This window comes from Morchella sextelata, assembly GCF_020137385.1.
Source record: "Morchella sextelata strain SCLS chromosome Unknown scls_7, whole genome shotgun sequence".
NCBI classification, from domain to species: Eukaryota; Fungi; Ascomycota; class Pezizomycetes; order Pezizales; family Morchellaceae; genus Morchella; species Morchella sextelata.
In genome coordinates this window covers 1,143,495-1,168,955 of record NW_025408622.1, presented here as the reverse complement: position 1 = coordinate 1,168,955, position 25,461 = coordinate 1,143,495, and the positions used below count along the sequence as shown (strand labels likewise).

The window sequence follows — 25,461 nt, the reverse complement described above, 5'->3', positions numbered from 1 at the left end:
CTTATGAAAGAAATGCCTCACGGCTTTGAAATTATTTTACCTTCTAGAAGGATGGATAGCACAGTTCTAAGTTCCTAGTTTAGGAGGGAAAAATATACCTACAGCACTGAGTAACAGCAGGCACGCGCGCATCAGACTTCCTACTACAGTGCGGCACACACTTGCATACATAATAATATCATGATAATCCTAATACTAGTACGAAGCTATAAGGGAACAACATGATCGTCTCTTGGCAATCGGTTAACTAATCAACACATCGGAAAAGAACAGAGCGGTACTTTAAATAGAAGTTGGGGTCAAGGCAGAAAAACGAGATGTGACCTTCAACGTTAATGTTGCAGCGTTGGTAGATCAACCCCAATTGGGTATTTTGGGCTCGGAGTGTTACCCTCGCCACTAAAAGGAGTTCAATAGACTGATATCTCAACTATAGCTGGCAAAGTGTCATTCTGTTTCGAGCTCCGAGTTGTAGAATTGTACGCTCACTTAGGGCTGATTATCGTCCGAACACAGTGGTGTATAGAGCATGGTAAGATTTAAGTAAACGAGAAAGAATGCTTCTCATCAATCGATATGCGTACTTGAGGTCGACCTTCAAAAGCACAAGTTAAATGACACGAAAATTGGCGCTATCACTTGCATGAAACGCTGTTGAGACCTTGGGAGAATAACATTTATCCTTTCGAAAACTAGTTTTTGAATGCTGCAAGTTGGACGTTGTCTGGGAGAGAGCTCCATAGATTTGGTTCCTCTAAAAGAAAAAAAATTCAAGGCACAGTATATGATTCGGATCGTCCGTCTGAAATCGGAGCAAAAGATATCACACTATAATATCCAGGATCGTTGGGTCTTACCATTGGTGGCTCTACCCGGAAAGGGAAAGAAAGGGTTATCGACTCAAGCCCAGCAGTTGAGCAAAGAGAGAAAGCCGAAACGGTGATGGCACTCTTGGAGGTTATTGTAATCACGTAAGTCCTTGCTTCTTTACCTGGTCATAATACTTCTTATCGTAGTTAATACCCGTGGAACCTCTATAGTTTTTGTTTATAAATTGTCTCACAGTTGTTTTCGGAGAGTATCGGTGTACCGCCGCTTAAGTTCACTACCAGAGGCCAGCTCAGTGGACATGATGAAAATTGATTCTCCGCAAGTCGCCTCTCGGTCTATTATTCTCATCATTGCCACAGGATTTTCTAAGAATTCGACGTATTCTACCTGGCTGGCAATGGTGCAAGCATCGAGTCTAATCGCCCAGGGAGACGCAATGGGAAAACTTGGAATACCATGTGTTGCATTGATCTTTCTCGGGGTATCTTTCAAGGTCCATAAAAAGGGAATTTGAAAGAAGACATGGAGTTAGTTCGAATGTGTTGGGGCAGTGATTGGACGCATATATATACATACGTCCGAAGTAACCCCGGCGTAGAAGGCGCAGGTAGTTTGTTGCCTAGGTTTTAGAAATGATGGTATCTTTTTTTATTCTCCTTGAGAATTACACCACATGCTAATTTGCTTTTTAACATTCTAGAGGCAGTCAAGCATAAAAATATGATAAACATGGTCGAGTGATATCTCATGCATGACCAAGGGACCTATTTAAGTCTATGAAATTCTAGCCAACAAACAAGAGAAAGGAAGGAAGGAACAACGAATAAAGGAAGATGCTAAGATACTATTTATTCCACCTCCTCGACTGGTGGGATGCCCTTTTTATCCATGTTCATTAGGCACTCCTTCTGCCAATCCTTTGGCCTCATCTTTGCTACAATCTCTTTAAACGCCGCCTATAACCCATGAGTTGTTAGCATTAATTTATCAATAAGAAAATACGAAATTCATAGGTAAACTTACAAGGGTACAAAAGCTCTCATCACCCTCTAGATGGTTTCCGGGCTTCTTACACCCCTTGACGACAACAGGAACTTCATTATACCTCAGCCTCACATAATAATCCTCGTCCTTCGCCCTACCACCACCCATTAATCTTGCCCACAACCCCCGCCCCTGACTAACCTCCTTCTTCCTAAACATCTCGAAGGCGATACTACTGGTGAAGGGAGGCCACTTATTGTCGAAAGCGCCTAACGACGCCAGCAGTCCTGCCAGTGTAGTATCATGGCAGCCCATTAAAGCAACCTTCAGTCTTCCCTCCTTGTCTGCATCCTCTTTAGCAGACCTTCCCATCTGGTCCACTACATCTCCCAGAAGACTACCCATGCCTAAACGTCGGTACTCCGAGGATTGCGAGTACCCACGGTACCATTCATCGACATTGATTTTGTCCATCGCAGCCAGCACCTCAGGCTCATAGAACTCACCCGGAAGCTTCGTCGCAGGGCCATGCGCGAGCGTTGCGTTTATGGTATCCATAATTCCAGACAGCCGCGGCTTTCCGTCGACTTTGACGCCGCCTTCAACCCACTTACCGATACGGCTTTGTAGATACTGCATCTCCGGTGAGTCATTCCATTTTTGGGCCGCGAGAGAGGCAAACTCGCGAGTCAGCATGAGGAAGCGCCGGCAGTTGGCTTCATTGGGGAATAGATTCTCCTGCGAGAAGGAGCGCTGGTAGATTATAGGTATCTCGGGAGTAGGACCCCATGTCGAAGTGGGGTACAAGCCGGTGTAGACTTGTTGGAGCGACTCTAGAGCTCTTGGGACGGGAGTAGCGCGGAGGTAGTGGCTGGATTGGGGGCCAGGACTGGGAGGGAGGAAGCCGAGTTGGTTGATGTAGAGGTTTCTGGCGCGTTGACCAAGTGCGAGGGTGGTCTGTCTTCCGAGGTCGGTGAGTTCACCAAATGAGCTGTAAACAACCAATTAGTTGGTCCACGTTTCCTTTCAACTTGTTCAGACTCACCAGATTGAATCCTCCGTACCAGTACTGGCACCACTGACAACTGCCTGCCCTTTATCCCCGACAGTCTCGGTTCTTCTTTTAAAAGCAAGCTCGCTCCACTCGCCAGTGTTCTCTACTACGGCCGCCTTAAATCTTGCTGCAGAGCTACAATACGGCCACACTAAAATCCCATGCAATCAGTTCAATCCCCAATTGGCCCAAGTTTAACCTATGGTATTAAGATTGACTCACAAGGCGACAACCCCGTTTCCTGAAACCTCGCACCCACAGGTGTTCTTTCACCATGGCGGAATATAAGCTGTACAAGGTGCAATTCAAGGCTATCTGGATATAGGGATTTCAGCTCCTGAGGACTGTATGGCGGGGGCGGGACGAAGGTTGTCATTTTGGGATTTTAAGGTGGTTATCTCTGGAGGTTGTAGTGTGGTATCTTCGGATGTGGGAAAGTTGGAAAGATGCCAGGATATATGTATCTACAGTGGCCCTAGCTTTGTTGACGTTGGCATTGCCTGCAGGTCACGGGAATACAAATAAGGCGTTTCTTGGCATCCACGTGGGTCGTTTGTGGTGTGCATCATGGAGTATCACTCTGGCCGGTAATGATAGGTGGGTAGGTTTTCGGAGTATGCAGTTGGAGTATGCTATGGATGGAAAATATGCCCGTGGGGGAGGAAGGAGTTAACCGGGGACAGATGCCTCTCCTAGAAAGGCTTCTAGGAATTGGATGATCATGAATTGCGTGATTTGCATCACAAAATACCTAACTATTGTTTTGTACTCTTGATATCTACTTTTTACGACAAAACAAAACAAAACAAAAAAACGCCAAACCCAAGACCCTATCTATGTACTCCCTCTTTTTAATTGTCAACAACTAGAACCTTTTTTGATTACCATCCTCTTTCCTTCACCAAAGCATCCACACACTTTCCAACTCCCTCCAAATCTCCCAACAATCCAATGTGACCCCTGTCTACGGCCACCCTCTTCGCACATCTATACCCTTCGGGGAGCATCGCTTTTTTCGCTAAGCAGACACCATCCCCGGCGCCAAATAACAAATCTACATATGCATCTGCCCTCTTAATTCCCTCCAACCCATCCACTTTCGCACCTCTCACTGTCGGCGACGTTTTCGAGTATAGCACTGCTTGTGGCGGATACAACGCTCCCTTCTCTGGGTTATACTCCAGCGCCTTCCTGAAGCGGAGTGTTTCGGATAGAGTACGCTCGAGATACGGTATTGTACGAGAGAGTGGGAGAGTGGGGTGTTGGTCGGCTCCTGTTGACGGGGTGGAGGACGTCTGTGGGGCTATGCTGCGGTCTTTACTTAGGTCGGCAGTGGAGGTGAAGGCAGATAAAGTCCCGAGAACAGAGGTGCTGGTTGAGGGCGCAGGGTATGGGGTAAACGTGGAGACACAGGGGGACAGGCAGTAGTCTTGCCAGGTTTTGATGTTGAAGAAGTCGAGTGGAAGGGGTTTGTCGGTGTTGCGGTCAACGAAGCATTCTCCGCTTTCAGGCAGGAAGGCGTAGGATGTACGGAGAGTAAAGTTCACCTATCCACGCAGTCACCAGGTTAGACACATTTTATAAAGAAGAGTAAAGAGACGGGTTCTCACCTGTGCGGTAAAAACCTTTGAATTCATCAACACTGCGTCCCCATTTCTCAGTGGTCCCAGGATATTGACACAAGTCTGCGGTGTCCCCGCAAAAACCACACCCGAGAACAAGTCTGGCCGCTGGTTCATGGCATGCCTGGTAATCAACCCCCCGAGTGAATGAGCAATTACCAATGCCCCTTTCCTCTTTTCACCTCCCTCGGGGTTTCCAGAATTACACTCTAGTCCCTCCAAAAAGGTAATCAACCGCTTGGACAGAAGTTCCGGAGACAATCGCCAATCATATCCCCACTCATGTACTCTACGTCCGTGGGCATCTGCATTCGAGCGGAGGCGTTTCAAGAGCTTCTTAGATATATCAACAGGACCGATATGCGTAAGCATTCCCGAAGGAGCGATCTTGTCTTTCATATTCTCCTCGTCCTCTGGGTCTAAGCCGACTTCGAGGTTTATCTTGCGGAGGTTAAAACCCACTTTCAACGGGACCCAGACACGCCTGTTTCCGGCTGTTTTGTCTCGGAGGATCGATCCCCTATATCCGCCCATAATTACTACATCACCAGTGACATTATCCAAGGCTTCTAATGCTGGGGAAACAGCAGTGTTCTTAGGTGCAGTCTCGGGCACTGAGTCAGTGAACGGATTGAACTGCGCTAATTGTGGTAGCTGTGGGAAATTTGGAAAGTTCGGGAGCCCATCTAGGATGGCCTTGAATCGTGCGTTGGCCGGAGCGTGGATATGCAAGAACTTTGAATCATCGCCTAGTGATGATGTAGCTGATGGGTTTCGGGAGAGTGGATCCATGAGTACGGACGGATGTGAAGATGATCGCCTATGTGCAGGCGGTCTAGGCTTCTTCTGGTTTGCCAATTCTTCATTAGTAGTCGCCGTGGCCGTCGTTGTTTCTGGACGGCCAAAAAATGCCGAAGCCCTGTCCGCAAAGAACGAAGAGTTTATACCTCCCCCTCCTGTGGCCCCTGATGCCCCAGAACGGGGGTTGAATAACGTTTTGGAGCGCAGACGAGTGTTTACCCCACTAAAGGATGGCAAGCTAACGTTCGGTAGGCTCACATTTGGCATCTGCAGTGATGGGACCTGAAAAAATGGCCTTGACTTCTTCCCCTGAGCTGCTTGCACTTGTGTCTTTTCCCTTGCCACGAAATTGGGATACACTCTTCCATAGGTTTGCGTGCGTTTATCCTGTGCGCTTCCTGGCTGGAATAAGCCAGTGGGAGCGGTGGTCCTAGTAGGCGAGAGGGCATTTCTATATAGTGCAGTGGACTGGCTTCGTGATATTACAGGAGCAATAATGGACTCAGCGTCGATCTCCTGGACGTTGATTTCCCCTGGACGGATCACGTCATTGTATGTAGTCTCTTCTTCTCCACTGGAGTCGTCTGTGGGAATTGGTGGAAGGGGTTTTAGCTGTGGAGATGCTTCTGCTGAAGGTGGATTTGAAGATGGTGGCGATAGAAGTGAGGGGCTCCGAGGAACAATCGGTGAGGTGCCAGTATGGCTACTTCCGGCGTGGACTGCCGTGCTCATTCTTGCTGGTCGTAATGGCTTTTGGGGTATTTTTATATAAATTATATTATGTGAGTGAGGTTTGTAGATTAGGTATGTAGGATGTAGAAGTATAGGTATAAGGTAAGAGTAATAATTGTAAGATAATTCGCAAAAGCAGAAAAGAAAAGAAAAGGAGAATCTAGTAAGCACGTGTTACCGAGAATCCTCGAAGATTATATATTCCAGCTCGCTCGCTCAACGGGCCCTGCTCCGCTCTCGCGGATGGCCGGGTGGGGAGGCGAGGAAGGGGCATTTTTATATCGTATCCCTCGAGGACGCCATCGACCAGAAGCACAACCAACGGATAGATCATACATCATGCAGGTTTCACCGCACCATAGTAGGGCGTTGATAATCTACTCTATTCCTGCGTAAAAGTGACGTTGCATGAGTAGCAGGAGGAGTGGATGAATCTAGGGGGACGGACAGCATTCATACGACATGTGAGTTCATGGTTGTGATTCGCTCCTACATGAACGGTGCCGCACGGAAGAGTTGTGTTCCGCCCCATCGGACCGGGTAACTAACTGGCTGGTGTTACTCCGAATGTTTGCTTGGTAACACTGTTACCCTAAATAGATCCTGTGCCTGTGTCTACTCGTAAATTCATGACGTTTCCGAACACGACTGCAATTGCATACCATATAAAAAGCGCTAAATCCACCTTTTTGTATGTCATGCAATATTGGTCGTGTTCGGAAACGCTATGAACTTACGAGTACTGCTGAGGGGGAGCCTGTACTTGTTACCCTAGGTGGTCGTAATCGATTCATGAATATTCCAGGCTTTAGTGATCTGTTATATAATAATACATGTACTCAGGACACTATAGTCCATAGCTACTACATGTAGTAATATTATGAAGGCCTAGGTACAATTGATTGCGTGTATACCTATGTAATCTTGAATTCGGCCACAGCACGTCAAGAAAACAATTGCAATACCCACTGAAAATAGTAGCAAAAAGAAAAAAAGCTTAATCTTAATTTCCGAGCCTAGCAACGCCCCGCTTGTCTCACCCCGAGTAGGTATATACGGCGCTGTAAGCAGGCTCAGCCTCACTCGATTTGGGGGCCGACACCGAAGTCTTGGACAATTGCTAAGTCATAAATCACAAAGATGACCCGCGACAAGATTAATGAAAAGCGCGCGCTACCGTATGTAAGCGTACCGCCCCAATATGGAGAATTCAAGCTCGGGTTAGTGGAAAGCCACAGAGACGAGTGATGATATGTGAGTGCTTAGTGATTATAATATCCGGTTTATCCTTATGCTTATAGGTGGACAAGGATCCTTCCTCAAATCCCAATCTACTATAAGGCTATGCACGTGTGTATTCCTTGAGAGCTTTCTAGGATCATAATGCAGCTATACCATTTTAGACTTCTGAAACAACTAGTCGAGATTGAGACTAGTACTATAGCCATAGCTAAAGGAAATGGAATGAAATCAAAAGGCCAATAAGTACATACATGTACATATAAGTACTGAGTAACTATGTATTCCGATGGCATTAAGCTCCCTCCACGCCAGCTGCCGAACGTGATATTGTGGGATCTCCGAGTGGATACAAATCAGGATATTACATGTATCCAAGTGCTCATCATTATAAGGTATACATGTAACATACATGTATGTGTCTTCTTAAAGCGTTATTGACAAGTCACGTGGTACAATTGTACTGATATATTACTTTGACCGGATCTAGTTTAGCCATAGTTTTAGCTATGTACTATTCTGCACTCTAGCTTCTTGGCGGGTTTAAATAAAATCATTGAATTTAGACCACATTTATGCGTCTGTCGCCGAGACTTAAGCTCCCCTTCAATAAAATAACCCGTAAACCACAAGACACAAAAAAATGTATGTATTTGATAAATCAAGAAAGTATGGTACGGAACGCAAAGAATACCAACAGGAAGGAAGAGAGAGCCAGATACACCCACCCAAGCCAGCAAAGAAAGCACATATAAAATGGACCCAATATATCTAACCAACAAACGAGGGTAAACACCAATCTAGAAAGAACCACCAGAGAAGATAAAATTCCATACGAAGCCCGCAACCACAAAATGCAAGAATGCGAAATGAAAGAAAAGAAGAAGAAAATGACGCAGCCTTATTTACTTGCTCCCGCCTTCCCCTCTTCAACAGCCTTTATCTCCTCCTCCGCCTTCATTTCCCTCACCTTTGCCAACACAACTTCCCTAAATATCGCGGTTCTCGCCGCTCTCGACAGCCTTCTCGCACCCTTCAGCTCCTCCTCCTCCTCTTGCGGCGGCGGTACTCTCGCAGTAGCCGAGGTGATTCCCTCACAGGCTGCCTGCACAGTATTGGATGGTATATCACTCGTCTCGCCAGCTTCCTGATCGTCTTCACGAAGCCTCAGAGCCTCGATACGGTTCGCCAATTTTACCATTTCAACACCACGACGGAGACGTGCTTTGGCCATATAGGATTTGATCTCGGGGAGGATATCTTTGTCGGACGCAGTCTCACCCTTGAGCCATGTGTGTTTCAACGCCTCCTATTATAAGAATTAGTAACAAACCGCGTTTCTTTCGGCAAAAGGGGACTAACAGCACTAGAAGGTCTATCGTCCGGATTTGTCTGAAGTAAGGATCCAATGAACAGTTTTGCATCTTTACTAACTCCCCTCCAGTATCTCTCATGAAATATAATTCTTCCCTTGTTACACTCCTCTACTAGTTCCTCCATATTCTCACTTCTAAAAGGCGAATACCCACACAACAGGGTATATGTGATGACACCTAGACTCCACAGGTCTACCGCCTTACCGTGGCCCTTCTTCATCATTACCTCTGGTGCAGCGTATCCAAACGAGCCAGCCATGGATGTGAGAACAGTTGTATCGGTATCAAGCATTTTTGCAATCCCGAAGTCGGCAAGCACTAGGGAAGAGTCCGGGGATGGGGTGAGGTAGAGAAGATTCTCGGGCTTGAGGTCACGGTGTACGATGTTGTTGGAATGGAGGTAGTTTACGGCGGTGAGGATAGAGAGAACAACTACGGTGGCATCTTTCTCGGTGAACTTTCCTTTTTCACAAATGCGATCGAAGAGTTCACCGCCGGTTGCGAGCTGTGTGACGATATAGTATTTGTCCTAAAGGGTTGTTAGTACGAGATCGAGCTCATAGACTATGATCCAAGACCACACACCCAACCCCAGGTAATAATCAGGAATTAAGAGAATCCCGGATCTAGTAAACGGAGAAAGAAAACACAAACCCTTGATTCAAATGTATCCTTGAAAGAGACAATATTTGGGTGATCCAAACGCTTCAATAACTTCAATTCATCCTGCACCATTTCTTCGTTCCCCTTTACGCTCTTCTTCAAAATAATTTTTACTGCGACCTTCCCAGATGGGGATTCTGCCTCTCGTACTATCCCGTAGGTTCCCGCACCCTATTACTTGTTAGCGGATGCACTGTTGTTATTTAAAGGAGCTGTGATCACGAACCAGTGTACGGCCCATTTTGTATTGAGATCTACAGCACAGGCCATTAGCAATGGTAGATTCAAACGTGTATACCAAAGTGCAGACAAGGATTTTTCTCACTTCTTATCATAGCTCGCTGGCTGCCCATTCAAGCGATGGAACACCGAAGCAACCAGCTCCATCCCCGCGTTCAATGAGAGTCTGAATGAAGATTGCGAACGCACATGCCCCCGAGAAGATCCACTATCATGTCTCTCGCGACCTCGAGACATCATGGTATAAAGAAAAATGGTGATGGATCTGTTTGCGGCGGTTGTTGTTGAGAGTAGCACCTAATGTATGTAGGAGGAGGCAGGGAGGGAAAGAGAGTTTACTCTAAATTACAGCTCATGATTTTTGCTATATATATAAAAGGCAGGTCTTAGATTGGGCCTTTGAGGGCTCGTGCATCAGCGGGGATTGTGGTGTTTATTGGCTTCTCCCCCGGTCTCGGGATCTGCGGCGCAGTCTGTGTGTGTGTGCTGTATCATACCGATGTTGTCGGTGTTATTTATTCATTCAAATCCGCCCTTTATTGATCTTATGTTCTAGTCTAAATACATCATAACACCATTACTCGGTTATCTACTAATCATCTGCACCAAAGGTAAACTTAACAAAGTCGTCGTCAGTGTTTTTTTGCTTCTTGCTTGGTGTATCTCGACGTGGTTTAGTGTCAATCTGTCTGTGCATGGCACGCCGCACACCTTACCTTACCCCGTATCCCCTGGCAACTTCCAACGGCTTTCTGCCCACCCATTCTCTTCAGCGAATACGGGCCGTACCTACATCAACTTCTGTTGCAAGGCTTCTTCCACCTTACGGAACAGCCTCGGGCATAAAGACAGGTCCACATAGAGCACTCTCTACTCTACAGTAGGTACATGTACCTACATACAGGAATGCAGGCCATACATGTAGCTACAACACTTATTCAGAGAATAATACGATGGCGTGCATAAGGGAAACCGCCTTTATGCCCGAGAGGCTTCGTTCTGCCCTGTAGCCCGCAATGCCTAGCCAGGCTGACAAGACTATAACGTGTATGTACAAGGTACATACCTGTATGTAAAATTTACTTCCTACATTGTAAAGGCTAAAGCTGCCACAAGAGCCTCAACCCAAAGCTTGTCCTTATCACGTGCATCTATACTATACCCCACCCCGCGTGCTTCTATTTCTGCTTCTACTCCGTCTCCGTCGCTGTTACAATCATTTGCTCAGACTTCAGAGTATCTGCCAGCTACTAAACAATACCCTCTCATACAACCATCTACCCTACAAGCGTCCGACTCTCACTATGGGGCCGGTACCCACGTTCTCCAAGCGCCTCAAGCGCGAGTTGCTCAACGTATTTGCCCCCACTCTCCGCCTCCTTGGATTTCCTTCCCTCACTCTATCTGCTAACGGTTTCACTATAGATGCAGAAAGAACTCCCCGCTGGTACCCCCTCCCCCTCTTTTCCCGGATACTCCTTCCATTTCCTGCTCCTTGACAGCTCTACAACTCTACAGCTCCATATACTAAGCGCAAACAATAGGAATCCACATAGCCGCCGCCGACGACCTGTCAACATGGGAAATGGACCTTGAAGTGCTGGACCAAAACCCGATCTATTACGGGAAAACGTTCCGTTTAAGGTTCAAATTTGGCAAAAACTATCCGATCGAGCCGCCAGAAGTTATGTTCGTAAGAACGGCGGATAGGGGTGAGACTAGATCTTTCATTCTTGCGGTTGTAGTTACGGAGTTATGGGTGCTGGTAGTGGATAGCAGTAACGTGTACTACTGTTATTGCTTAGTACTAGGATATCTGTGGCGTGATAGCCAAAAGTGACAGTGAGAATATGTTTCCCTGACATGTCCTACTGGCACTATTGTAACTATCATCGCTACTAGCTTCTTAACTCCTCCGCGATACACTTTCATTGTGATTGTTCTATTTTGCTGACAGTCCCAGAAATACCAATGCATCCACATGTCTATTCCAATGGCATAATATGTCTCGATCTCCTATCCACCGGTCACGGCTGGAGCCCCGTACAAAATGTCGAAAGTGTCTGCGTGAGCATCCAATCGATGCTTACTGGTAACACCAAGAACGGTTCGACCCCCCCCCCTCTCTATTCAATTCTCTCCTATATATTAATTATGATAATGTGGACAGAGAGGCCAGAGGGTGATTCACTGTTTGTAATGACCCCTATGAGGAGTGTGAGGGATATCAATTTCGTATATGACGACCCGACTGTGTGAAAAAATCGTGAAGGGTCAAATTTGTATCTTTTCTTTTCTTTTTTATACGCTTTACTTTTGTTTATTTAATTCTTTCCGAAAAGATACGGACAGAAAAATAAAGTCTTACTCTTTTATTGACGGGTTTGGGTGTAGAAATTAACTAGTCCTAAAGTCGTATCGCATTTTAAATAAAAACTGTAATCTATAAAAATTGTGTAGATCAGTGTAGAGGTTGAAGCTGGCGAGGACTGGTTAATTGAGGTTGTTATGGTTAATAATTATCCTGAACCTGGGGAAATACATGTAGTCCCGCCTTGAGTTTTAAGTAATGTGTAACCCTAAATGCATGCATCAATAAAATATCAACAGCTCATTTTATCGGGTCATTCATTTTTCCATCGATCGTTTGCCCTTAACGTTCCGAATCGGCATCTAGACTCACTGCGGCATAAAATAGCACGATCAAGTCTTTGATCATTTGGATACGCACTAAATATACCCTACAAACCTAATAGGATATAATGGATGCCTGTGGTTTGTTTTTGCTTTGGCAGACTCGATTTTAGACTTAATTCATCAGATATCACTCGCATATATTTCCAGATAAGACGTGGTGATTGTCAAATTGCTTTATACATAGCTTTTTTTATAATGAGACTGCACGCATACAAAACATACAAAGAAACTGATTCACAAGAGATTGACATTCGCCCCGCCCCCCCCTTTCGAACCCCTGCTAACTTATTCTTCGTCCTCAGAATTTCAATAGTCCAAATTACGCCTCGCGCTCGACCGTAGACCGCTCGGTTTTAACGTCTCTCAGATCACATGCCGCCACGAACGTTGTAACTAGAGCCCGCGCATCTGGATCTGTTACAGCGTTAGAGAACTATGACCTCCTTTTTTTCCTTTCCCTTATATTTTTAGGAGGGGTTCGGATTAAACTGCAACCTGGATCTCTACTATACTCACCGTATAGACATGTATATATTGGTGTACATCCATCTGTATTCGGCTTCGGGGCGGCCTGTACATCAGTGCCGTTCTCGAGCAGAAGCTTAGCCACCCTCTCATTCCTGGAAAAATAGTAGTGCCTTTCCCAAACAGCTCGTAGTTACAGTTAAGTCTCCACGAGGATTTAAAGCATAATTTAATACTTTTTGGGCTAATACTTTTTGGGCTCCAAGGGTATTCCCCAGAGCTGATGCTATATGCAGCGCATGGATTCCATCATCAAGTACTCGCGCGTTAATTAAAAGGTCGGAATTTTGTGTGAGGATTTGGTTGCAACGACTTCCGACCTTCTAATTAACGAGTGAGTACTGGATATGTTTTTCTATACGAAAAAGTCGGTATATTCTTCTGAGATAGCGAGAAACCTGTCAATATTATTCTGGCGTTTTAGAAACCCCCATAGAACCTCCAATAGCTTTATTTCCTCACAATACTCAATATGCAGATATAAGTAAGTGGAGGCGTATCTCATGAAGCGATAAGGCAAAGGTGTGTTTCCAGATATCTCCAGGACCCGTATTTGTCTTCTAAACAAGTACCTCTCCTGGTTCGTTTTTAACATGCGAGAGCGCCATACGCGATGATGTTGGTGACCGGATTCGTTACCAAAACTCGTTACCAAAACCATCAAAGGAAGCAAGTTATGGTAATCTTCATGAGCCCCAGATCTTGGTGTATGATCGACTTTCTCTGGAGATATTCCTGAACAGTCAAGTGCACCAGCCGAACATTTCTTTCACCATCAATCGTTACAAGTCCAGAGCAGACTTCGAGGATCATTTCTCCCTCTGGTAAATCTAATTCGTATCTTTCCCCTCATCGATGGAAAGCGCCACTCGAAGCTCATCAATTTTTAGTAGCCGTTTGGCTGATACGAGCCAAGTAAATATCGTAATCGACAAATCTTTGCGTGCTTTCGATTTCTGATTGATGTTTTCGATTACTCTATCATAGGTTGCGTCTAAAAGAGAATTCACACTTGAAGAGGTTTTCAGATTCTTTAATCCTTGGCCGAGAATCTTCTTCGTTGTTGTTTGCTGGCAGATGTATTCGATTTGAAATCGCACAAGTAAAAACCTAATCGAATTAGTAATCAAAAATAGACAAAATAGCTGTACTATTGAGCTAGTCTCAGACCATATAGAAAAGAAAAAAAAGGGATGGACGTGTTAATATATCACATGCAGTGCACCATAGTACTACAAATGATACTACTAGCACAATATAAGAATAGGGGATTGGTATTCAAAGTTAACCGCGCCAAATCTGACATGTGTATGATGCAGAATGTCGTTCTGGGTAGCGCTAGCTAGACGCGGACTACATGTATGTACCCGCATAAACTAAGAAAGATCACACATTACCCGGATCAAGCGCAAAGCGCAAAACAACGTCAGTTCCATAGTCGGAAAACAGCCCCAAAAATATGCAGCTCTCGATGGGGAGAGCAGTATCCTTAAGAGGAATTGCTTTCACTAGATTCACCCTGGCTCCTTTGGTCAAAAACATACCTTCGAAACGGACATTGGCTTCTCTTGCAAACAATAGCAATTCACCAAAACCACGGAGAAATCCGTCAGAGAGATTTGACCCAGTAAGCTTCGTATCCCAAATTAACTACAATTTTAGTTTTCTAATATGCCATTCGCTTTCCTTTAGAAATCTATTGAAAATGGATGGTACTCTTATTGGACATCCCGCTCGCTTTTCGAGCCCCAAACGTCTTCGGGCGAGTCCAAAGATAAAATTCGAATGCTTCTACCCCCTCCTAATGTTACCGGTCAGCTCCATATCGGTCATGCATTGATGCTTTCAATCCAGGATGCTCTTGCTAGATATTATCGTATGAATTCTCATCCTGTGCATTGGGCACCAGGAACAGACCATGCTGGTATTGCGACACAGTCTGTTGTTGAACGCATGCTCAAAAAGAAGCGCGGATTATCAAGGAATGATCTAGGAAGAGAGAATTTTGTTAAAGAGGTTGAAAAATGGAGGGATGAGTATGGTGGTAGAATTCTGGGTCAAATGTCGAGATTAGGTACCTCGACCACCGGGTCGGCCGAGTATTATACATTAGATAAAGGGCTGAGCGAGGCAGTTACAAATGCTTTTGTTAGACTGTATGAAGAAGGGTTAATCTATAGAGATACGAGGATGGTAAATTGGAGTGTGGGCTTGCAGACTGCCATATCTGATATCGAAGTTATCGGTGAGGATGTTTCGAAAGGGACAAAGATCGACGGGTATGTTGTTGTTTTAAGTAGTATACCATGACTTTACTAATTGCATCGTGGCAGAGTGGAATTTGGTATTCTTCACTCTTTTGCATTTCCATTAGAAGATGGTAGTGGGGAAATCGTGGTTTCTACCACAAGGCCAGAAACGATTCCGGGTGACCGGGCAGTAGCAGTACATCCCGATGATGAGAGATACAAGGCATGCGCTCTTTCTTCTTTTCCACCTTGCCTTGACCCCATCATCAATTAACGATCACTCTACTCAGCATCTTCACTACAAACGTGTCTGCCATCCCCTCCTCCCAGGTGTGACTTTGCCTATCGTCCCCGACGCAGAACTGGTGGACCCCTCCTTCGGGACTGGAGCAGTCAAAATTACACCATGTCACGATATCAACGATTATGCATTCTGGCAACGTCACTCTTTGTCTTATGTTCCACCCTCCAATAAAACCCAAGGTAAAAGAGTCGAAATTCCCCTGGTCCCCGTATTCTCTTCCACGGGCCATTATCTTCCTTCTAGTGGTATTTCTTCCCTGGTTGGAGTTGACCGTCTATATGCCCGTAAATCAATCGTTCGGCTCCTTGAGGATGCAGGTGTATATCGCGGAAGGAAAGATCACGATATGCGCGTAGGAAAGTGCGAGAGATCTGGATGCGTAATCGAACCTCTTCTCCAGCCACAATGGTATCTTTCCACAAAACCGTTAGCCGAAAAAGCTCTAGCACAATCGGTATCCCAGGGCTTAATAATCAGACCCGAGACTCCTTACTCAGATGAATGGAGACGCTGGTTGGAGGGTATTCAGGATTGGTGCCTGTCACGGCAAATTTGGTGGGGACATAGGATCCCCGCTTATCGGGTGCTAGAGCCAGGGAAGTCTAAGGAGAGATGGATTATTGCTGCCAGCGAAGCAGAGGCAAAAAGCCAGCTTACTGAGGATGAAAGGCGTAGAGGATGTGTTCTTGAACAAGATTCAGATGTGCTGGATACGTGGTTTTCGTCTGGGCTGTTGCCTCTGAGTACAGCTGGGTGGCGCGGAAACGAAATGGCAGAGGGCCACCAAGAATGGAAGAAAAACTATCCCTTGAACTTCATTGAAAGCGGTGGAGACATACTATTCTTCTGGTTGGCAAGAATGGTCATGCTTTGTAGGTTCACCCACTTTTTTGACCATCACCTCTATCATCAGAACCAAGGCTCAAAATACATAAACTCTTCTTAGGTACATGGTTTTCTGGAAAGTTGCCTTTCGGGGAGATATTACTTCATCCCCTGGTCTGCGATGCCAAAGGCCGAAAAATGTCCAAATCCGTTGGGAATGTTCTTGACCCACTCGCTGTCGTTGAGGGGCGGACAATAGACAGGATCATACAAGAGATCGAGGCGGATAGTAAAGAAGAGATAGAACTTGGAAAATCATTGAACACCAAAGCTGGAGAAAAGCAAGCAAAGGTTGCTCAAACTCTTGTCAGAAACAAAATCAAGGAAGCCCAGAAAACCTTCCAACAAGGAATCACGGAAAGCGGGTCGGATCCCTTAAGGATGGCTTTAATTGACTACACTAGACAATCACGACAGATCAACATGGAACTAAGGCATATTGATACATTCCGGAGGTTGGGGATTAAAATTGATAATGCATTCAAGTTTTTCCATAACTCCCGGAAGCCCTCCGATAAAGCTTTTGGGACTGCGATTGAAGGAAGTAGTAGAACCTCTACCACGATAAAATCCTGGATAGAGGGACTAGATAAGAAAAAGACGAGACTCCATGATTGGTATATGCTTTACTACCTACGAGAGCTCGTGGGAGTCTGCAACACGGCATTTGAAGAAAGAAAACTCTACAAAGCTACAGAGGCGATTAGAGCATTCACATTCGACGTGCTATGTGACGTATACCTGGAGTTTGTTAAGGAGGAATTGGGAGATGGAAATGTGCGTGTCTCCATTAGTTCTCCACAACTGATGATCTCACTAGTAGATACTAATTACCCATCTTTACAGAGACGAGAGATCGCCATGGGAATGACGTTCCATGCGCTCGACGTCACACTACGTCTCACCCATCCTTTCATGCCCTTCATCACCGAAGGCCTCTGGCAAGAACTCGACCCCAGGAACAGGGCAGAAGTAGACGGCACCTCAATCATGCTTTCAACCTTCCCCAGCGTCGGCAATTTCCCAGATATTGAATTCTCGCAAGCAGAACCGATGAAAAGTGTCCTAGAACTTGTAGAAAGCCTGCGACGCTCCAGCCATGACGTCTCATCCTCCCCAGACAAACGTTCTAAAAAGGTCGCATCAATTCTTCCACCACAGGATGGAAGCTTAACAGAGTATCTGATAGAGAAGAAAGAAACTCTGGCTAGACTTTCGAGGGTTGAAATTAGAATGATCTTTAGTGAGACTCGCTGGAATGAGGTCGAAGCTGACCCGGTAGGTAGCGCTGATGGGTGGGCTGAACTCTCACAATCTATCGACAGCCAGGATGGAGTATTGGTTATAGGTCGTAGAACTAATACCCAGTAGACGGAATTAGCGTACGATGTCTGGCTGTGGATTGGATATATGTAAAATAAAGCCTGCTTTTCAAGTCCAATCAACCCTGGGAATTCTCAATCATGGGATCTCACTCGTATCTTCTAAACCCGCTCTAGCCATAAACATTGACAGGCACCTAGAGCCGTGTGCCCTGGTTATCATTACCACCCTAGGTTATCATCCCCCGTCCCTCGATATAAACTAAAAAAAAACCCGCCCCATCAACCACTCGAGTGATCCACCATGATTTCAACCCACCTCGCCCCTAGACACAAATCACGCATACATGTATGTTATACATACGCCACGCATAGATCCTTCATGCGCAGGGAAGGGGGTGGCATGAGATGTAGGGCTATTTGGAATACATAACATAAAGTGAGACCTGGAGGCTTTTCTTGGTATCTACATATATGTGTGTAAGTACGTACTCTACAAATTACTCTCCTCAACCCCTGGACAAAACACCCTTTCTTTTTCTTATTCTCCCATCTGGAACAGGGGCCAACAAACCAGTGGTATGATAAGAGATGGTGTATATTCCTATTTCTTTATTACAAGTAAGATTAGAAATAAACATAGAAAGATTTTGTTTTCCAGAAACTCCAGTAGATATATATACAGAACCCGTGACAACAAAAGGAAAAATGCAGGTTGTCAGGTTCCCCCGCCGATGCGACGACGAAAACTCAGTTAACTCCCGCTGAATACCACAGAACAAAGCAAACCCCACCCCAAATAGACAGCAAGGCCGGAAAGAAAAAAACACGCAGAAAAAATGGCCAATTAAAACAAATTCCAGTAGGTCCGTGACGCCCTCCATCCCCCTCTTGCTCTATTTACTCGACGTCATCCGTTTCCATGGATCCGTCTCTCGAACCCTTGTAATCTGCGGCGGTGGTGGCGACGGCGGTGATTTTAGTGTTTTCTGCAGCAGCCCCTGTCAGCTTCAGTCATCAGGAATTGGAGGGGTATTGTGGGGTGGTTACGCTTAGACATGATTTATATTCGTTGAATAGAGTTTCGCATTTCTCAGTGCTGTGCGATTCGCCTCTTTGGTACTCTATTTGGGGTATTTTTAGCGGGGTATGAGACCGTGGGGAGAAAGAAGGACACACTCTCAGAATAGGACTTGAAGAAACAGGTGTCGTAGCGGCCTTTTGCGATGTTGCAGGGGGAGGTGGAGGGAGAGGAGTCCGCATCAGTGGTAAAGTAGCTTTCGAAGGATTCAGAGTCTAGGATAGACATTCTTGTTTCGTGTTTCTAGTTTACCCGAATTTGGTTGTTTATAAGTTATGGATACAGATTCGATACGTGGGTTGTTATTCCAGTGACTCGTGATGGGATTGTACGTATTGTTCGTGAAGACGGATAAGAATACGGATAAGGACAGCTGCTAAGCTGAAGAACTGTACACAGAACACGGGTATTGTACGTCAGGCGGAGGGAGGAGCAAGAGGCGAAAGGCCGGCGGGGTGGGAAGGGGGGCATGGACATTTATTTATTTATCTATGATCCCACATTTGAGGCAGGGCACGCGGGCGGCTGAGGCCCCATATCACGATTCACCTTCACAGCCAACGATCTGGAGGGTGTCAAACGACCGAGTTGGGTTTAGCCAAATCCGGGGGGGATTTTGCGGGGGAAGGATGTACGCAGAGGGAAGCTAGGCTGTGTCGGGTAAAGGAACTCTGTCGTGCGATTACAATTACCGAGGGAAACCAGGGAGAAGAGGTATTCGGAAAAGTAAACACCCTACGCTAGTGTATGTTATGTTACGATATCGAACGGTGAGCTTGTTCTTGTTCATTAGAGGTCAGTACCATTTTTCTACAACTTGGTATGGGAATAGAGACGAGATGGTCTGACAGGCACTCTAACTGACAGGTAAGTATGCACATAACAGGTCTCAGATGGTGTGAGAGTTGACGAGACTGGCCTGATTGAGTTGACATGACAGCCGACGATCCTATATACATCACATATATCCAACTCATGAGTGCCCATCCATAATCGCTGTCGCGCCGACGGACCGATCCGAGTTATGTAGAGTACGTACTCTAGGTACAGATATCTACAGGCATATATCATGACAGCAAGATTAGCGAAAACCACAATTAAGTACTGCTCAACAGGCCTCATCCATATTAATCGCCGAAAGAAAAAGGTGATATCGACCGTTGTTATCCCCTCTGGGCACGCGGGAAAACAAGGATTGCGTCGGGGGAATCCGTGAAAGGGCGGAGCGGATATCATCGGGCGCGGGCACGGGTGAATGGATCATTTGGTATCACTCGGGTGTTATGTACCAATTACTACTGTTTGGTAGAGTGCATGCTGTATATCTCTCCGCTCCCGTCCGTAACCTTCTTTCGACATCACCCCATTTCTGCAACTAGTGTTGGTTGATTCTATAATCCCGAGATCTTGGTTTGCTGTGCAATTATAGAGTACACATTTCTTAAGTCTTCCTCTACCCAGCCAGCCATCCATTTATCCTCAGCTGAGGTTCGTTCTCTTCTATTCATCATATCACACCAGCACCGCCCTTCATCAGTTTCTCGAAACCCACCCTTAATTTAGTCAGCAGTAGAGTACAAACAAGACTCGTTCCCGGTCTTCCTAGATTTCCTCTAGACTTGATTTTTCGCAATGAATAGGTTAGCATTAACATAGGTACTGGATTCCCGCTCCCTCCAATGTTCTCAGTTTCAGTGCCACCAAAGTAAGCACCTTCCCTCTAACTCTCGATCCTCCCTACCATCCTCACGAGCTTATTACTTACTAGCAATAGCATTATTACCAGTGTCACGAATGCAAGGCAGCCGCCCTCCCTCTCTTCCGGGCTTAATCCCCATATTTGGTCCCCGATTCTTGACCCCCAACTATCGGTTCCTCCCCGGGAGTTTTGCTGTTACTGTTACGCAGTCCTCAAAATTCACAGCCCATATCAGCTCGCCCAGCAAAGTCCATATACCAACCATACTAGAGCAATGACTATAGCTGCAGCTGCAGCTGCAAAAGATGGATATGGGACATGTCACGTTAAAGAAGGAATTCCACAGCTTGTAATTATTACTCCGGAAGTGACTGTAAGCTGCTAGGTAGCTATATTTGTTAGGTCATGGCACACACTCAGCTCAGAGCACCCCCCCCCCCCCTCTTTCTAAGGTACACACTAACCTCCCCGCCCCACCCACACGAACCTCCCTGGGCGGGCGCACAGCACCGCGGGGCCGGCCGGCCGGGTCACAGCATCCTAATAATCCACTGAATCTCGGGGATGAACCCGGAATAACTACACCAGCTTTCCAACCAACCACAGCATCTCGGGGGATGAACCCGGAATAACCCCCCCTAAGTACCGCAGTAACCAACCCATGGCCAAGAAACGCAATGATTCATCCGTCCCACCGGGATCGGTTCCTCATTCCTGCGGGCCTATCATCACTGGCATGCACATAGACGTCATAGACGTGAGTGAGACATTTGAGACAAGTGCCAAAGACAGCCTTGTGTTGCCAGTAAGATAGCAGCATCAGCAGCAACAGCCCTCAGCCTTGATCTCCTCTAGGTGAGGTTTCAGGATTGAGATGTGGTGCGCGCACCGGGCAAGATAATGTGCACTTGCACGACTAATCCCCGCGAGGTTTTGGCTGACTCGACTTTTTGAAAGATAAGGGTCGCCAACAAAAAATTGAAAACTCCAATTATCTTCTAGATACATGATAATTCCCTTCCCCATGACATGCTATGCTACCTCACACTCTCCCAATAGATAGAAACTACATAGGTACCTAGAAAAACAAGAAAACCATTGATGCCCCTCCACCATGTAATTTGCAAAATAACAATAACAAGACCAAATCACGCACAAGTATTTTGTAACCGTGATCAAAAGAGAAAGAGCAACAAATAAATAAGTTACCAACGTTCCAGTCATGTCATGAGTATGTAGATAGAAGAGTATGAACATGCAATCTCGAGTGAGACATGAAGAGGGAGAGAGAGGTGGAAGAAAGGAAATGATAGAATCCTGGGAGAATCCAAATATGATGATGATCAATGATGCACACAAAGACATTAACGAATAAAATGCTTGCTCAAAGTAGAAAAGTAAAATAACGAAGAAGAAAAAAACAGATATTTCTATAATCGTAATATCAAAGAACCAAGCCCAGCCTCCCCGCCCCCAAAAAGAGACAACCATTTATCTTATCGGACCACACACGATAAAAAAGCGTACAACTCGTCAATAAGGAAAAGAACAGAAAACAGATAGCCGAGATAACACCAATGATAACAAGATGGAGTATAGGAAAATCGTTGTGGAGGAAGTAGTCAAACTGATGAAAGCATCATAGATCCTACTCCTCACATTAAGGGCACGCTACCTTCTTCTTGGATGAAGTATAACGAGTAATGCAAATGATGTGATGGTTTGGTTAGGGAAATATGTCGAGAGAAAAAAGAAACTTGGACAAACAAAACAAGCGATACTCCCAGGGTATAATTGCAGCAGAAAACCAACCCAATAAACAGAAGAGGAAAAAAAAGCAAGTAAAAACAAACTCCTCCGTTTGCCCACAACGCCGACGAAACTTGTTGAAAGTGTGTACCCCTTCTTTACGACATTTGTCTAGAATGTGCTCCAGCTCCAGTCGCGAGGTACGCTACCGACATAGCTTCCGACTTTGGCGCCAAGTCCGCTCTCAATTCCGCGGTGACCACTGATGGACTTGATTCCGACAATCGGGCTACTGGGGTGATTGTTATTGCTAAGAGTAGAGCTACTACTTGTGCTGGAACTTAAAGAGTCGGATCGTTTCGCGGCAAGCACACGCTTGTAGTCGTTGAAGCAATGGTCGCAGGCCTTGGATGGATATCCTTGAGCGTGGAAACGAGCGTTCTTACTCAGGGGAATAATGTGGCCGACATGCTCGTAGCAGAAGATGTTTCCACAGCTGGTAGTTGTTGTTAGTTAAATGTTATACATATATGAAACTACGGTGCAAAAAAAGATTGGATGAAGTGAGACCCTTCATATGCTTTGGGATGCTAAGGAAAGTCGCAAAGAAACGTGAAAGAAATCATGTAAGGGATGAAGCAAGGGATGAAGTAAGGGATGAAACTGTGAGTGGAGCTTACCGACGACAATGATGCTTTCGGTGGTAGATGGTGAATCTTCTTACACACATTGGTGCATCACAGGTTTCGGCTTCGGCGTCAGGCTGTAGAAGCACGCGACGTTTGTCAGCAATCGCGACACACAAAACAACAGAAATTCGCAAACCCAAGGGCTAATAACGTAAGAAAAACAAAGCGACGTGGATAGGATCAGCCCCCCCATTGGACGAGCGCATTCGCACCCAAGCAACATATAACTCCCGGACCGCCACCATCCACCCAACTAATGACCTTGACTGAGTAAACTAGGGTATTCAACTCCCTCGCTTTACAGTCCATGCACATTACGACCGTGGGTTACATGATTGGAGCAGAGTAAAAAAAAAAAATAACATGTGGTGGGTTGCCTAACAAAAAACACATTTGGTGGGTGATAAATACCTTCCAGTGTCCTCTATCTGGCTCAGCAGTAACTTGTGCGTCGTCGTCCTCAATTTCCCCCAAATCTGCAATATTGAACCCAGAATTTCCGTAACCGAATCCCCGGAAATCGACACCGGTCTTGTACTCGACATCGCTAACATAGTCTTCATTTACAGAAGCGGCCGAACTCGCTGGCGGAGTCAAAGGATCGCCTCTCGCTGCCCTAATCGGCCGCTCGATCGAGCGGAGAACAGCTGGCCTGTAAAGAGGAACCTTTGGGGGGTGTAGCTGGCGACATGGAGCCGGAACGTGCGGACCTAGAAGTGAATTAGGTGAGGCATTGTATTGCGAAGGATGCATCGCGTGCTGAGATGGTGGCGGCGATGTGTTATTATTGTTGTTGTTACTGGCGTATTGAGCAAAGCGGGGCTGCTGCTGAGATGGCGGTGTGAAGGGCATGATGATTAGATTGTGAGTGATGAGTGGTGATGGCTTAGTATGTGATGGCTGCGATGTTGGTATGAGAAGCGGCGATTAACGAGATGGTTAGAGTACGGTAGTTGGGAGAGGGCGTTGGGTGGAAATTGTTCTTGGGTGGTTGTTGGGGAGAGCGAAAGGGGGATTGACTGGCGGGGGGTCGAGGTTAGAAAGGGACTAACAGAGCATGGGCGGAACCCTGACGTTAGCGACTCTGGCCTCTCTCTCAACGCACGCGACACGAATTGGAAGGAGGATTGCCAATTCCGAAAGCAGCTGCAATGGGCCTGCAATGCAGGTTGAAGTGTTCGCTACAATACCTTTTCAGTAATCTTTTCTATCTAGAGGACCGGTAAGTACTGTAGATAGGCTGATATTCCACGCAAAAAAAGAAGATTGAAATTGCGTCGGTGTAGCTCTCTTTGTTTGAGGTTGAAATATGAGTCTTCGAGAAAGGGTTCAAAGCATCGAATCCGAGACAACGGGTGACGGGTGCTCGGGTATGTAAGATACGAGTGGCCGGAGAGATGGATTCAGACTTTGTAACCCAGGGAAAACTTATAAGAAAAAACAAAATAAAGGATTTGTTGAGAACAGTTGGGTTCCGAAGAGAGAGATATGGTTATTATTATTTTAATATTTGTCTCTTCCTGGGAAGGGGGTGTGGTGTGGTGTGGATGATAATTGGGGAGGTAGGGGGGTTGATATCGCTATCGATAGAGAGGGCTGTAATCTTATGTCGCAGTCGCAGTCGCAGTCGCAGTCGCAGTCGCAGTTGGATGTGGTTGTGGTTGTGGTTGTGGTGGTACCGACGACAGGCAACGGATAAGTCGAGCAAGGAAGGTATGCAGTTAGGTTTTATGGATAACGTTTCCCTTCTGTCGGGGAGGGTAGGCAGGCAGGCAACAAGCAATTAATCAAGTAGGCAGGCAGGCAGACGAGTGAGTACCGCAATCAATCAAGCAAGCACTGGCAGAAACAACAGACTGGGCAGAGATGGGTAACGGCAGCGGGGAAACGGTCTGAGACGGAAATGTATGTGGTTGTGAAATGGGCGATCAAGTCCTACTCTTGATTCTTCTCACTCTGTCTGGCAGCTTCTTCTTCTTCTTCGTCTTCTTCACATTATTCTTCTTCTTTCCTTTCCTCTTCTCCTCTGGTCTTGTTTGGGTAGATTTGCGCTTGTGAAGGGTCTAAAGTGCGTTTTTGCTAAAAAGGGCCTGTCGCCGTCGCCTCAACTTTTACGCAGGAAGGCAAGAAGGGCTTCCCCCCCCCGGGGCCCTTCACCCCCCAGAGATAAGCAGCACATTTGGCGGGCAGCACCAGCAGGCTAACTGCCGGAATTCTCACACTCTCGAGATGGTCATTGATCTAACCTCATAAAGCCAAGAGTGAGAGATAAGAGGTCGAAATGGACCAATGAGCCACAATCTGTCTCTAATCAGCGTTTCCGGCGGCATTCCGCAAAGACGTTTCGATGAAGTCAGCCTGGCCCACTGCACCACACACCGGTTGAACCACACCTCGTCTTCAAGTCCTCACACACACACACATCCATCCATCCATCTATCCACTCACCCACCACCCTCATCGAGCTATGGCTATGATGAAACACATCGTGAGATCGGCGAAGACGGTGGTCGGCTTCGAATACCAGAGTTGTACGTTTCGTGGAGGTTTACTTTTGAACCAGTCGCGATACTACTGCTCTAGGTACTCTACAGACTTGTCTCTCTGCCCCCCAATTTTAGATCTTCCCGAGATCTGAGATTTCGGTATGTACCTACTCTATGTACTCCATGCATGCATGTCTTTTCCTCATGTACAACTTTACCTCGTGATGCTGCTA

General features: G+C 46.1%; 7 protein-coding genes across 7 annotated transcripts; 2 read left to right on the top strand and 5 right to left on the bottom strand.

Moving 5' to 3' along the window:
* Positions 1-1,679: 1,679 nt before the first annotated feature.
* On the bottom strand, positions 1,680-3,245 carry H6S33_011985 (uncharacterized protein; the record flags this gene model as incomplete). The annotated part of the gene is made up of 4 exons (XM_044843346.1): positions 1,680-1,787; positions 1,855-2,806; positions 2,861-3,020; positions 3,092-3,245. The coding sequence occupies 4 exons, from the start codon at positions 3,243-3,245 to the stop codon at positions 1,680-1,682; spliced, it is 1,374 nt and encodes a 457-aa protein (XP_044695653.1).
* Positions 3,246-3,750: 505 nt separating this feature from the next.
* H6S33_011984 (uncharacterized protein) lies at positions 3,751-6,024 on the bottom strand (the record flags this gene model as incomplete). The annotated part of the gene is made up of 3 exons (XM_044843345.1): positions 3,751-4,416; positions 4,480-5,337; positions 5,551-6,024. 3 exons carry the CDS (start codon positions 6,022-6,024, stop codon positions 3,751-3,753), a joined length of 1,998 nt encoding a protein of 665 aa, XP_044695652.1.
* A 2,140-nt stretch (positions 6,025-8,164) lies between these two features.
* H6S33_011983 (uncharacterized protein) lies at positions 8,165-9,779 on the bottom strand (the record flags this gene model as incomplete). The annotated part of the gene is made up of 5 exons (XM_044843344.1): positions 8,165-8,572; positions 8,626-9,168; positions 9,294-9,473; positions 9,529-9,556; positions 9,628-9,779. 5 exons carry the CDS (start codon positions 9,777-9,779, stop codon positions 8,165-8,167), a joined length of 1,311 nt encoding a protein of 436 aa, XP_044695651.1.
* Positions 9,780-10,846: 1,067 nt separating this feature from the next.
* Positions 10,847-11,801, top strand: H6S33_011982 (uncharacterized protein; the record flags this gene model as incomplete). Its single annotated transcript, XM_044843343.1, has 5 exons — positions 10,847-10,897; positions 10,968-10,989; positions 11,087-11,254; positions 11,506-11,649; positions 11,713-11,801. 5 exons carry the CDS (start codon positions 10,847-10,849, stop codon positions 11,799-11,801), a joined length of 474 nt encoding a protein of 157 aa, XP_044695650.1.
* A 2,422-nt stretch (positions 11,802-14,223) lies between these two features.
* Positions 14,224-17,573, top strand: H6S33_011981 (uncharacterized protein; the record flags this gene model as incomplete). Its single annotated transcript, XM_044843342.1, has 6 exons — positions 14,224-14,391; positions 14,457-15,043; positions 15,098-15,236; positions 15,304-16,189; positions 16,264-16,979; positions 17,049-17,573. 6 exons carry the CDS (start codon positions 14,224-14,226, stop codon positions 17,571-17,573), a joined length of 3,021 nt encoding a protein of 1,006 aa, XP_044695649.1.
* Positions 17,574-18,420: 847 nt separating this feature from the next.
* On the bottom strand, positions 18,421-18,833 carry H6S33_011980 (uncharacterized protein; the record flags this gene model as incomplete). The annotated part of the gene is made up of 3 exons (XM_044843341.1): positions 18,421-18,513; positions 18,575-18,648; positions 18,704-18,833. 3 exons carry the CDS (start codon positions 18,831-18,833, stop codon positions 18,421-18,423), a joined length of 297 nt encoding a protein of 98 aa, XP_044695648.1.
* Positions 18,834-22,224: 3,391 nt separating this feature from the next.
* On the bottom strand, positions 22,225-23,594 carry H6S33_011979 (uncharacterized protein; the record flags this gene model as incomplete). Its single annotated transcript, XM_044843339.1, has 3 exons — positions 22,225-22,549; positions 22,734-22,816; positions 23,154-23,594. 3 exons carry the CDS (start codon positions 23,592-23,594, stop codon positions 22,225-22,227), a joined length of 849 nt encoding a protein of 282 aa, XP_044695647.1.
* Between the last annotated feature and the right edge of the window lie 1,867 nt (positions 23,595-25,461).